Source organism: Scyliorhinus canicula, chromosome 25 (genome assembly GCF_902713615.1).
Source record: "Scyliorhinus canicula chromosome 25, sScyCan1.1, whole genome shotgun sequence".
Taxonomy (NCBI): Eukaryota; Metazoa; Chordata; class Chondrichthyes; order Carcharhiniformes; family Scyliorhinidae; genus Scyliorhinus; species Scyliorhinus canicula.
In genome coordinates this window covers 8,476,628-8,489,216 of record NC_052170.1, presented here as the reverse complement: position 1 = coordinate 8,489,216, position 12,589 = coordinate 8,476,628, and the positions used below count along the sequence as shown (strand labels likewise).

General features: G+C 45.5%; 1 protein-coding gene across 5 annotated transcripts in view; it reads left to right on the top strand.

Moving 5' to 3' along the window:
• Nucleotides 1–12,589, top strand: part of LOC119957102 (microtubule-associated serine/threonine-protein kinase 1-like) — a 170,688-nt gene that overhangs the window by 119,411 nt on the left and 38,688 nt on the right. For all 5 annotated transcript variants that reach the window (XM_038784796.1, XM_038784799.1, XM_038784797.1 and 2 more), the window contains 5 exons: nt 1,106–1,173; nt 3,600–3,685; nt 5,673–5,881; nt 10,894–11,032; nt 11,815–11,947. In XM_038784796.1, the coding sequence (XP_038640724.1) occupies nt 1,106–1,173; nt 3,600–3,685; nt 5,673–5,881; nt 10,894–11,032; nt 11,815–11,947 (635 nt within the window). The remainder of the gene's footprint in view (nt 1–1,105; nt 1,174–3,599; nt 3,686–5,672; nt 5,882–10,893; nt 11,033–11,814; nt 11,948–12,589) is intronic.

Sequence of the window (12,589 nt, the reverse complement as noted above, 5' to 3'; positions counted from 1 at the left end):
ACCCAAAAAGAACAGCTCACAATTACCTCTTAAACAAGACTCAATTCCCCATTAAACAACAACAAAAGAAACATACAGCTCTCAATCCAACTTAAAATCAGCATGGCAGAGAGTAATACTTGCTTCACAGAACAGATTTGCGGCTCCTGTTAGAACTACTTCAGACTCTGGCTGAATATCTTCAAATCGCTGTTTCAGCTGGATTGCGTCAGCCTCTTCCTTGTCTTCAGACAAGACTGCACTGCTTTAACTATTATTACTCTTTTTCTAACTATCCTACTGGGAGGGAAAACAGCCTTTACTTGTGGTCAAATCCCAGATCAGACTTCATTCCTCTCCAAAAGCTTTCTCAGCAATTATATCATCCCCCCCAAGCTGAATAACAAATGAACTCTCCAGGGACTTCCCCAGTCAAACCACAGTGCACGAACCCAGACTGGAAAACACATTCCTCTTGTCAATTTCACCTGTTGGCTCCGAAAAGTTCCCAGGCCCTGCAAAACAGGATTTAAAAAAAAACATGACCACTGCAGGAAACAGACCCCAGGTTTTTAACCCCTAAAATTGGTCAATACTTGGAATCCATGATTCCTAAACTCTCCTAGTCGTCACACTTCCTGCTGCAACAGAAACGCATGACAGGGTAACAGAGTTGGGTGGCTGGTAGGGGTGGGTGGGGGAGGGGGGGGGGATAGGAAAAGAGGGACAAAAATAAAAAATACATTAAAGACTTCCTTTTAAAATGGTTGAGGTAACCACAGTGAAGCATTAATCAAAATATCCTTATCAATTGTGCTCTAATCGTTTGCGTGATGGCATATTCTAACCAATCAGCTTGAAGTTTAGAGAACAAAGCGTTATCTTAACTGCACAGGCGAGGTGATTGGAAGTGAGACCTCACAGTCTGATTAATGCACATAGTTGTAGCCTTATATATTAATAGTTTCCCATCAACATAATCTATTCCAGTATATGGCCACCAGTCTTTGCACACCACAGCTGCAATAACACTGTTTCAGAAGTAAGGCTTTTAACATCTGGCCTGTTTGACAGGCCTGTTAACCCTGAAATGCTATGTTACTTATTCCTATATTCTTGCAAGCAGAAATGGCCCATCTGGACACCTATGACAGCCCAAGCCTCAACACGCAAGAATTGGTTGACTTGATAGATGTGAGTCACTTTGGTTAGAACTTTATTGTGCTTCTTTTTCGACATTTGCATTTATCGTTAAAAGGTTTTTTTCTCCTGTTTTCTCCTTCGACTCTCCGGGCTGAGATGTACAGGTCCATGTTATCAATGTGTCATCTGGCCAGATGGCTGGATGTATAGAGTAATACTTGCTTCATAGAACAGATTTGTGTCTCCTGCTACGACCACTTCAGACTCTGGCTGAATATCTTCAAATCGCTGTTTCAACTGGGTTGTTTCAGCCTATTGCTTTAAAAAAAAAACATTTTATTAAGGCTCTTGTAATTTTTCAACAACAATTTCTGGTAATGTCTGTGGAGAGAGAAACCGAGTGAAAGATTCAGGTCGATGGCCTTTCATCAATTCTGATGAAACGTCAACTCCACAGATGCTGAGTGTTTCTGTCATTTTCTGTTTTTATTTCAGATTTCCAGTGTCTACAGGATTTTGCTTTAATGTTTGGGAAGCATTCCAGAGTTCACAATAGTTCATGGAGGCCTCGCCACCACTTCCCAAGTTATATATAAAGAACGGTCCACCTCAAATGGAAAGAGGTGGCAAAGGACCCTTGGCAACTCCAGCTAATTACATTAAAAGTTCAGAGTTCAGTGCCTTGCTTGTATGTACGGTCCATCTGACCTCCTGCTAACCTCAGCAAAACTTTTCAAGTGTCATTGGCGGATTTGAGTCTCAGGTGACCTTGTCATAGAGTCATGGATGTTTACAGCATGGGAAACAGGACCTTCGGCCCAGCCTGTCCATGCCGCCCAGTTTCTATCACTAAGCCCGTCCCACTTGCCCGCATTTGGCCCATATCCCTCTATACCCACCCTGCCCATGTAACTGTCCAACTGCTTCTTAAAAGACAAAATCGTACCCACCTCTGGCAGCCCGTTCCAGATGCTCACCACCCTCTGTGTGAAGAAATTTCCCCTCTGGTCTCTTTTGTATCTCTCCCCTCTCACCTTTAACCTATGCCCTCTAGTTCTAGACTCCTCTAGCTTTGGGAAAAGGTTGCTTGATTACATGGCTGTGAGATGCTTGCTGTAAGTGCAATGTTGTTGAACTGATTGTGTGTGAGGTGCTTTGACTCTCGCTGCATATGGTATTCCCTCCCTCTCCCTTGCTGCCTCTTTGCTTCTCCTTTTCTCTGCCTCTCCCTTACTCTGCCACCGTAGTATCTTCGCAAGTCTCCTTCTCACCTCCTCGTGCACATGTATACCCCAGACTGTGTTGGATGAAAGACTGAGTCGCAACTCATTTTCCAGTTGAAGAGACCATAGCTGAACGCGGCCGTCTGTTCAGTGGAGTTACAAGGGTGGCTGATGCTGTAAATGGAAATGTCACACAAATGCAATAGGAAACTCACTTTGCAATTCATTTTGAAAGGGTTGCAGTCAGCTTGGAGGGATGGCGATGCTAAACCTGACCCAAGGGAGAGAGGACGACTGCTCTACGCCCAGGAATGTTAATCAGTCTTCAGTATAGATTTAACATTTTAACAAGTAGATTTCTCTTGATGCTGTCTGCACATTTTCCCTTTTTACCAGACTCTTCGAATAGAGTGCATGAACAGAGGGGGCCTTCACCAGTGAAGATAAGCTAAGATTTAGGTGGTCATATATCCTGGAGTAAGATACAGGTTCGAGATGGGGAAGGTTGTTCACACACTCAAAATATCCCTCTGCCCCCAATATTGCACTGCAAGTTGCAGAGTAAGATTGATTCCATGCCTCCACATTCTGTAATTCTATTGCTTTCCCGGGCAGCCCTCCCATCCTAAAGTCTCCCGAAACGCATCCAAAACCCTTCTTCCTGCACTCTATCCTCAATCAAGTCCCATTCGCTGCCGGTGACCTACACCAGCTCCCAATTAATAGTGTGGTGTTTAAATCCCTGCACGGTCTTTGCTCCAGCTCTACAACATTGCTACAACTCTCATTCCTACGACTCTGGCCTCTGGTATATACCCCCGCTCCCGCCCACTCTCCCTTCACCTCCCCACCATCACTGGCTGTGCCTTCAGTTGCCTGAGCTCTTCTAGCTCTTCACTTCGCGCCCCCTCAAACCCCACCTGTTTCAGCAAGGCCTCTCCTCTTCAGGCTTCCTCCTAATAATAATAATAATGATCATTTATTGTCACAAGTAGGCTTCAATGAAGTTACTGTGAAAAGCCCCTCGTCGCCACATTCCGGCGCCTGTTCGGGGAGGCTGGTACGGGAATTGAACCCGCGCTGCTGGCCTTGTTCGACATTACAAGGCAGCGATTTAGCCCAGCGTGCTAAACCGAGGGCCCCCAATATTTGGCCCGATGTAAAATATTTTGATTGTCCGTGTGTGGAGCACATATAAATGCGAGTTGGTGTTGGAAATCCCGCTCTCTAAGCGACATGTTTGGTTTTTCACAGTGCCGCGGAACCTCGGGTAAACCCACAAAGGCACCGTCTGAAGAAGACTTTGACACCATTAAATTAATCAGCAATGGGGCATACGGGTAAGTGAGAATGCGGGTACTTTATTAATTTGAAAGGTGTGGAGGCTGCTTTATTGTAGTTAACCTCCTGGGGTAGACCTTCTAATGGGATAAGAAATAAATGGTCATAGAGATTGGGTGATGGCCATGTTGCTGCCAGCTCTGGTTGGCCATATTCCTGGAGATTGCATCACCTGACTTCCTCGCCCAGCCAAACCATCGCCAATATTTGTCTGACTAAATAGTTCCATCCACCGAGAAGTCTTCTCCCAGATTTCCCTGCAGAAAATTCCAGCTTACTTCAAAATCCGAGGGACTCCTGGAGGGCTGGGAGCCCCATATTGGAGTCGGAGTTCCTTTTCGACAGATGGGAGGATGAGGCGCAGCAGTGTATAGCTGCTCTTTTGCGTATTTATGTGGAGTTGGAACAGATGGTGTATGAGTCTTTTCTTTGATGACTTGAGGGTTATAATTTGTAATATGAGTGGATGCCTTCCAAAGTTATCCTGGAAAGGAATGGGAATTATCCGTGCAAGGATCCAAGGATCCTTTGCCAAGTCTAGCGATTAAGCTTCACACAGAGAAATCACTAAGAATCGACCATCAATCAGCGTCACTGAGAGCGCTCGCTGGCACCAGAGGCAAAGAAGGAGGCCCTTCGGCCCGCTCCCTTCCTCCCCCCAAAGCTGGTCCTGCCATTCAACCAGATCCTAGTCAGTCTGCACCTCAACACCACCTTTGTCCCATATCCCTTGATAACTACCCAACAAATATCTATCGATCACAGCCTTAAAAATGTCACTTGTTCCCTGAGCATCCACAGTTTTTAGGGGAGTGGGGGGAGCTAGTTCCAAATTTCAGCTGCCTGTTATGTAGAAAAGGACTTTCTGTTTTCATTCTGAAGTGGATTGGTGGGGGTGTACTCTGCTTTGGAATTAACCAGTTCTTTGGCTGATATAACTGGATGGAACACAGGCACTCAACAGAGAATGAGTTATAGAGTCATTATAGCATTGAAAGAGGCCATTCAGCCCTTCGAATCCATGGTGGCTCTCTGCAGAGTAATCTAGTTCATCCTATTCAACTGCTCTCCCCCTGTAGCCTCTGTAAGTTTATTTCCCTCAAGTACACATCCAATTTCCTGTTGAAATCATTGATCGCCTCCGCTTCCCTTAGAGGCAGCGAGTTCAGGGTCATTACTGCTGTGTGTAAAGTAGCTCTTCCTCACATTCCTACCTGCATCTCCTGCCCAAACTATGTCTTTAGCCCTTGTACCGTCAAATAATCGGAAAAGCAACCCCAATTTCCAGAACCTAATCTTGAAACTAAAATCCCTCTACTCTGGTAAATCTCTCTGCACCCTCCCATGGACCCTTACATGGGGCGGCATGGTGGCACAGTGGTTAGCACCGCTGTCTAACAGTGCCAGGGACCCAGGTTCAATTCCGGCCTTGGGTGACTGTGTGGAGTTTGCACATTCTCTGCGTGGGTTTCCTCCGGGTGCTCTGGGTTCCTCCCACAGTCCAAAGATGCACAGGTTAGGTGGGTTGGCCATGCTAAATTGTCCCTTAGTGTCTAACGGTTAGGTGGGGTTGTAGGGGAGTGGGCCTGGGTGGGGCGCTCTTTCAGAGTCGGTGCAGACTCGATGGGCCGAATGGCCTCCTTCTATACTGTATGGATTCTATGGGATTCTATGACATCCTTACAAAGCTAGTTGCATTACGCTAATTGTGGCCAAAGAACAGTTTTATAAAAGTTCAGTCATAAATTCCATGGTTTGGCCCTCACTACCTCTACTCAGAAACACATGATTTGCTTTGCTGACTACTCCCCCACTATGTGCCACATCGATGCACATGAACCCTTAGGTCCCTATATCCCTGCACATGTTTTATTACTGCGCCATTAATTCAATTTCGCAGCGCTTCAAATAGGCGCAACCCCAAACAACCTGGCTCTGTGAGGAGAAACTATTATTTAAAGTGAATGGGTCCTTGCTTTGTTCCAGTGCTGTTTACCTGGTGAGGCACAGAGAGACAAGGCAGCGATTTGCCATGAAGAAGATCAACAAACAGAACCTGATTCTCCGAAACCAGATTCAGCAGGCGTTTGTGGAGCGTGACATCCTCACCTTTGCAGAGAATCCATTTGTTGTCAGTATGTTCTGCTCCTTTGAGACCAGGCGGCATCTCTGCATGGTAATGGAGTACGTCGAAGGTGAGTTATTAGAGTGGCAAGCGTCAGCCGACCATTTCATCCACTCAAGTCAAGGTGTACAGATGGTTGGGGGGGGGGGGGGGGGGGGGGGGGGTGAGGAGAGAGAGAGAACAAATGCTGGACTACATTTTAAATGATTGTGATTATAATAAATGGGTAAATACTTCTCATAGGAGTGAGTGGAAGTAAGAACGTTACACATAAGGAAACCTGCAATTGTGTTAAAGGCACTTGGCTGTTGTGGTGGGGCATGGGTCTGTAGCCTTTTCTGGGTGTATGACCTAAGATGAGTTGAATATTCTTTTCCACCTGCGGACCCTCTGGTGCATCCTTGTATCGATTGCCATCTTGATTCAGTTATGGGCCAGGGTTTAGAGACTCCAAAGTGTATGATGAAGTTCACCTGATCTATAAATTTATGCTGAATTTGGCTAGGAGGAGCACGAGCCTCCACTTCAGGAGTGATTCAATTGTCTTTCTAGACACTTTAATCAAAACAAGCTTTATTCTAAGAACTTAGTTAACATTTATATAAACATACAGCAAGATTTTTTTATCAATTACAAACATAAAGACACTACCCAGCTTCAGTAATCTATGTATAACACTTAATTAATTCCCCCTTAATTGTTCCAATTCAAACAAAATCCCATAAACCAAAAACCCCTATTCAAGGGCATGGCCCAGCACTCTGCATTCTCACTTGAATAAGACTGGCTTTCCCTGAATATATATTTTAAGTTACCAAAGCAGGTAGTCACCACCTGTTTACTTCTGGTACAGATATTTAAAAATGAAAATAGAGAGAGACAGGCCAAAACACTTCTTTTTTTAAATTTAGAGTATCCAATTCATTTTTTTCCAATTAAGGGGCAATTTAGCGTGGCCAATCCAACTACCCTGCACATCTTTGGGTTGTGGGGGCGAAATCCACACAAACACGGGGAGAATGTGCAAACTCCACATGGACAGTGACCCAGGGTCGGGATCAAACCTGGGACCTCAGCGCCGTGAGGCAGCAGTGCTAACCCACTGCGCCACCGTGCTGCCCTCCAAAACACTTATTTCTCCTTATCTGTGGTCCATAGCAGTCAAAAACTGAAAGCGAGACCAAAACACCTCACACAGCCACAGCTGAGCTCCTCCCACAAAATGACATCACTGAAGCCATGTGATAAGGCAAAAACCTTTCTTTTTTTAATAAACATTTTATTGAGGTATTTTTGGTATTGTAACAACAACAAAATAAACAATGTACATGAAACTATAAACATAGTGCAAAATCCGTCTCCCTTCCTTACAGGTCCCACCTTTATTAACCCCCTACTTTAAGCTAAACTAACCCCCCCCCCCCCCAATTAGGCGAACCCTAACATTGACCCTCTCAAGGCGAACTTGATTTTCTCCAAACAGAGAAAGCTAGCCATGTCCGATAGCCAGGTCTCCGACTTCAGGGGCTTTGAGTGCCTCCAAGCTAATAGTGTCCATCTCTGGGCTACCAGGGAAGCAAAGGCCAAAACGTCTGCCTCTTTCTCCTCCTGGATTCCCAGGTCTTCCGACACCCCGAAAATTGCCACCTCTGGACTCGGTGCCACCCTTGTTTTTAACACCATGGACATGACATCTGCAAACCCTGCCAAAATCCCCTAAGCTTCGGACATGTCCAGAACATGTGGACATGGTTCGCCGGTCCTCCCGAACATTTTGCACATCTGTCTTCCATCCCAAAGAATCTGCTCATCTGGGCCACTGTCTGTGAGCCCGGTGAACGACCTTAAATTGTATCAGGTTGAGCCTGGCACATGTTGCGGACGCGTTGACTCTACTCAACGCGTCCGCTCATAGACCATCCTCTATCTCTCCTCCCAGCTCCTCCTCCCACTTGCGCTTCAGCGCCTCGGTCTGCGTCTCCTCCGATCCCATAAATTCCTTGTAAATGCAGACAAAAACCTTTCTTAAAGGGACACTCACATGACAGTTGAAACACTGACCGCGCAATTGTGGGTTGTGTTGGAATCGGGTCCCAGACCCATCGATACAAAATTCTAAACATAAAATGCACCAATGGTAATCTCACAGGGTAAAGATGGCAACATCACACAATGATAAAAGCTTTGTGCTTTAAGTCAACCATAAATGTCACAAGAGTGCCATCTGGAATACAGAATGTTCTGCCTTTCTCCTCGGTAATTGTTTTGCTGGAGCCTGTTGAAGGCTCTGAGCATTGTGAGGTTTGGGTGTTTTTTTTCCCATCTGCACGCCCGTAAGCAAGACCTGTTTTACTACTACTCCTGTTCTCATAGTTATTACTGTTATTGTTGAACTTCATTATTTATTTCCGTAAAGAAGTTCCTTTTTTTCAACGCATTCCTTCTTTGTGGTCTCAAGTTACTACAATAAGCATAATCCTGCATTTGGACAAGTAGGCGAGTTCTCTCTGTTACCCTGGTTCAGTAGGCCACAGATGGGTTCAAACGCAGTTGGTTAAAAAGAAAACCTGGTTTATTGTAAAGCATTATATTTGTAATATACCACCAGATCACAGCCGGGTCTGCCCTGTCCGTTCCATAAGTTGGCCGCCTTTATGCCGATCTTAATCATAGATGACCTTGGGTTCCCCGCCCACTTAGAGGGGGAGCTGATATTCGGAGAGACCCACGGGGAGACATTGCTCCGGCCCTGTAGATCTTGTGCGGGTTACAACACCTGATCAAACTATTACCCTCAAACAACATCACTAAAAGAAACACACCCCACCTAATCATTATCACATTGCCATTTTTAGGAGCTTGCTGTAGGCAAATTGGCTGCAGAGTTTCCTATGTTACATCATTGGTTTCAAAACACTTTGGGATATACAGAGGTTATGAACAGGGCTACATCGATGTCTTCTCTTTTATCACTGATCCAGTCGCATTTCAGAACATAAATTAATTGTGTAACCAGTGTTGCAGATTCTTGTGGGAAGGCAGTGGCGCAGTGGTATTGCCACTGGACTAGTACACCAGAGACCCAGAGTAATGCTTGGAGGACCTAGGTTCAAATCCCGCCACTGCAGATAAAAATCTGGAATTAAAAGTCTACTGATGGCCATGAAACCATTGTCAATTGTCATTAAAAAGCCGTCTGGTTCACTAATGTCCTTTAGGGAAGGAAATCTGCCGTCCTTACTCAGTCTGGCCTACATGTGACTCCAGACCCACAGCAATGTGATTGATTCTTAACTGCCCCTCAAGGCCAATTAGGGATGGGCCTGCGAAGCCCTCGAACGAATTAAAAAAAAATTGGAATCAACAAGAAGAAAATTGAAGACTGCGACGGGATGTCCTGAAAATCTCGGCTCCTGTTTCACGTCTCCATGTTGGTGCGAATGGTCCATGATAATATATGAAAATAGGGTGATAGACCTGACTCATACACACTGCTCTGCTCTACAGCCCAGACTAGAAATTAACTAACCCCCCTCCCCCCCCCAACATCAATTTGCCAGATAAATCTTGTGGGTTATGTAACTAGTACGAATTCTACTGTGAACTAGTTTATGAAATCAAGCAGTTTATGTAATTAGTGTGAGGCACTGGCAATGTAAACCGCAAAGTTATTAAATATTGATATCACTCCGTATCCTGCCTCTGGGGGTTTTCAATGCAAAGTTGTGAAACAAACTTTCACGTCCGTCCGTGCTGTTAGTGCGATGCTAAAGTACTGCGTCTGTCACATACAAACAGGCCATTCAGCCCCTCAAACTTGTTCAGTTAGATCGTTGCTGATCCAAATCTCATCTCACTGCCTTGGTTCTATAATCCTTACCTGACAAAAATCTATCAGTCTATGGTTTGAAGGACCCCCCCCCCCCCCCCCCGCCCCCCCAGTCTCAAAAGGTATTTTGAGGGGGGGGGGGGCAGAATTCCAGATTTGTGTGAAGAAGTGCTTCCCCAACAGCTTGGCTCTAATTTTAAGGTTCTGTCCTCTTATTCTGGATTCCCCCCTGCCAGAGGAAATAATAACCAGGTAATTTGTTTTTTTTCGCGATGTTGACTGAGGGATACATATTGGCCAGGACACTGGCGACAACTCCCTTGCTCTTCGTCAAAATAGTACCATGGGAGAGGAACATTGGGGCAAGAACAGGCCACCTGGGTCTTCATTCAGTCACCTCCACAAGAGGAATATCCAGGTATCCACCCCATTAAGACCCATCCGGAAGGGCGGCACAGTGGTTAGCACTGCTGCCTCACAGCGGAGAGGACCCAGGTTCGATCCCAGCCCCGGGTCACTGACCTTGTGGAGTTTGCACATTCTCCCAGGGTAGGTGAATTGGCCCCTTAATTGGATTTTTGTTTTTAAAAGACCCATCCGGTTCGCGTACGCTTCAGTAAAATCTCCTCTCATTCTTCTAAACTCCAATGGGTATAGCCCCAACCCATTCAACATTTCTTCATAAGACAACCCCTTTGTCGCAGTGAACTTTTACTGAACTGCTTCTAAAACAATTATATATTTTTTAAATAAGGAGACCAAAACTGTACACGGTATTCCAGATGTGGTCTCACCATGGCCCTGTACACCTCCCTACTCTTATATTCCAATCCTGTTGCAATCAACACCAACATTCCCTCTTCATCGTTACTTGAGAGGCCGTTGGAATGGACCTGATCAATTCCCTTTAACTTCTTCAAGTGCCATGTTTTGCCACGTTGGTGATCATGACTCTCCCATTTTCATGGTCTTTGGTAATGTCCAGCGTTTTATTGTTGCTCTCGCAAATCTTGCGACTGTCATGCTTTTTCAGGGTTTTGGTGTATTTCCTCCTGTCTCCCCCTTGCTGTGCTGCCTTTGGTTTTACCAGTCTCTATCAGATGTTCTAGCTTCCCCCTCCTAAGTACATACCCCTTAACCATCTTAAAATCACTTGAGCAGATCACCCCTCGATCTTCTGTACTCGAGGGAATACAGCCTATGCAACCTGTCCGCGGAGTAACTCAATCCTCTCACCATTTCACTTTTCGCAGGAGGTGACTGTGCAACATTACTGAAGAACATCGGGGCATTGCCAGTGGATTTAGCCCAGATGTATTTTGCCGAAACTGTCCTGGCTTTGGAATATCTACATAATTACGGCATTGTCCACCGGGATCTAAAGCCAGACAAGTAAGTGCGAGTCACCCTTTCCTGTCACAGTGAATTTTACAGTGAGGCTAACATTAGCCACCTAATGGATGGGCCAAGTGTTTAACAGGAAATACTCAGTGTGTATGAAGAACCGGCACTTGTCTGGATCGAAAATTGATCTCTGGGAAACTGCTACAGGCAACAACAGGAGAAAAGGGCAGCACGGTAGCACAAGTGGATAGCACTGTGGCTTCACAGCGCCAGGGTCCCAGGTTCGATTCCCCACTGGGTCACTGTCTGTGCGGAGTCTGTACGTTCTTCCCGTGTCTGTGTGGGTTTCCTCCGGGTCCTCCGGTTTCCTCCCACAGCCCAAAGACGTGCAGGTTAGGTGGATTGGCCATGAAAAAAATTGCCCTTAGTGACCAAAAAGGTTAGGAGGGGTTATTGGGTTACGGGGATAGGGTGGAAGTGAGGTCGTTAAGTGGGTCGGTGCAGACTCGATGGGCCGAATGGCTGCCTTCTGACTGTATGTTCTATGTTAAAAATTACCGAGGCATTGAAACAAAGAACCCTTTGGCCATCAGCGAACCCAGACCAGGTTCAAGCCAAATCCTAGAGGTGAAAAGACAGTGACGCACTCCAGTGAATGGAGTGCAAAGTCTTGGCTTTGCATGCTCTTATTCATCGGTTATAAAGGCCGTGGAGATTGTGGGGGATGGGGGGAGGCAGTTTAACTGGTTGGGGAAGTTGGAGGAGGGAAGATTGGGCTCCCCCTCTATTTTGTTGAATCACTAACTTGCTCTGCTCCTCTTGCTTTCCAGTCTCTTGATAACATCGATGGGTCACATTAAGTTAACAGACTTCGGCCTCTCGAAGATTGGCCTCATGAGTCTCACCACAAATTTGTATGAGGGTCACATTGAGAAGGATGCCCGGGAGTTCCTGGACAAGCAGGTCAGTACATGAAATGCTTCTTTTTACTTCTTTGCCTGAATGAAGTTGACGGATCCCAGCGTTGTAGAATGAAATATTACAGTACTTACAGAGAAAGTGGAGTTGTCGATTATAATATTTGATTTGATTTAGTATTGACACATGTATTAGTATACAGTGAAAAGTATTGTTTCTTGCATGATATACAGACAATGCATACCGCACATAGGGAAGTAAGAAGTCTAACAACACCACGTTAAAGTTCAACAGGTTTGTTTCGAATCACTAGCAAGTGCTCTGAAAGCTAGTGTTTGAAACAACCTGTTGGACTTTAACGTGGTGTTGTACGACTTCCTACTGTGCTCACCCCAGTCCAATGCCAGCATCTCCACATCATGTACATAGGAAAGGAAGGAGATACTACAGAATGTAATGTTACAGTCATAACTAGTGTGTAGAGAAAAGATCAACTTAATATGAGGTAGGTCCATTCAAAAGTCTGATGGCAGTAGGGAAGAAACTGTTCTTGAGTCGGTTGGTACGTGACGTCAAACCTTTGTATCTTTTTCCTGACGGAAGAAGGTGGAAGAGAGTATGTCCTGGGTGCGTGGGGTGCTTAATTATGCTGGCTGCCTTTCTGAGGCAGCGGGAATTATAGATAGA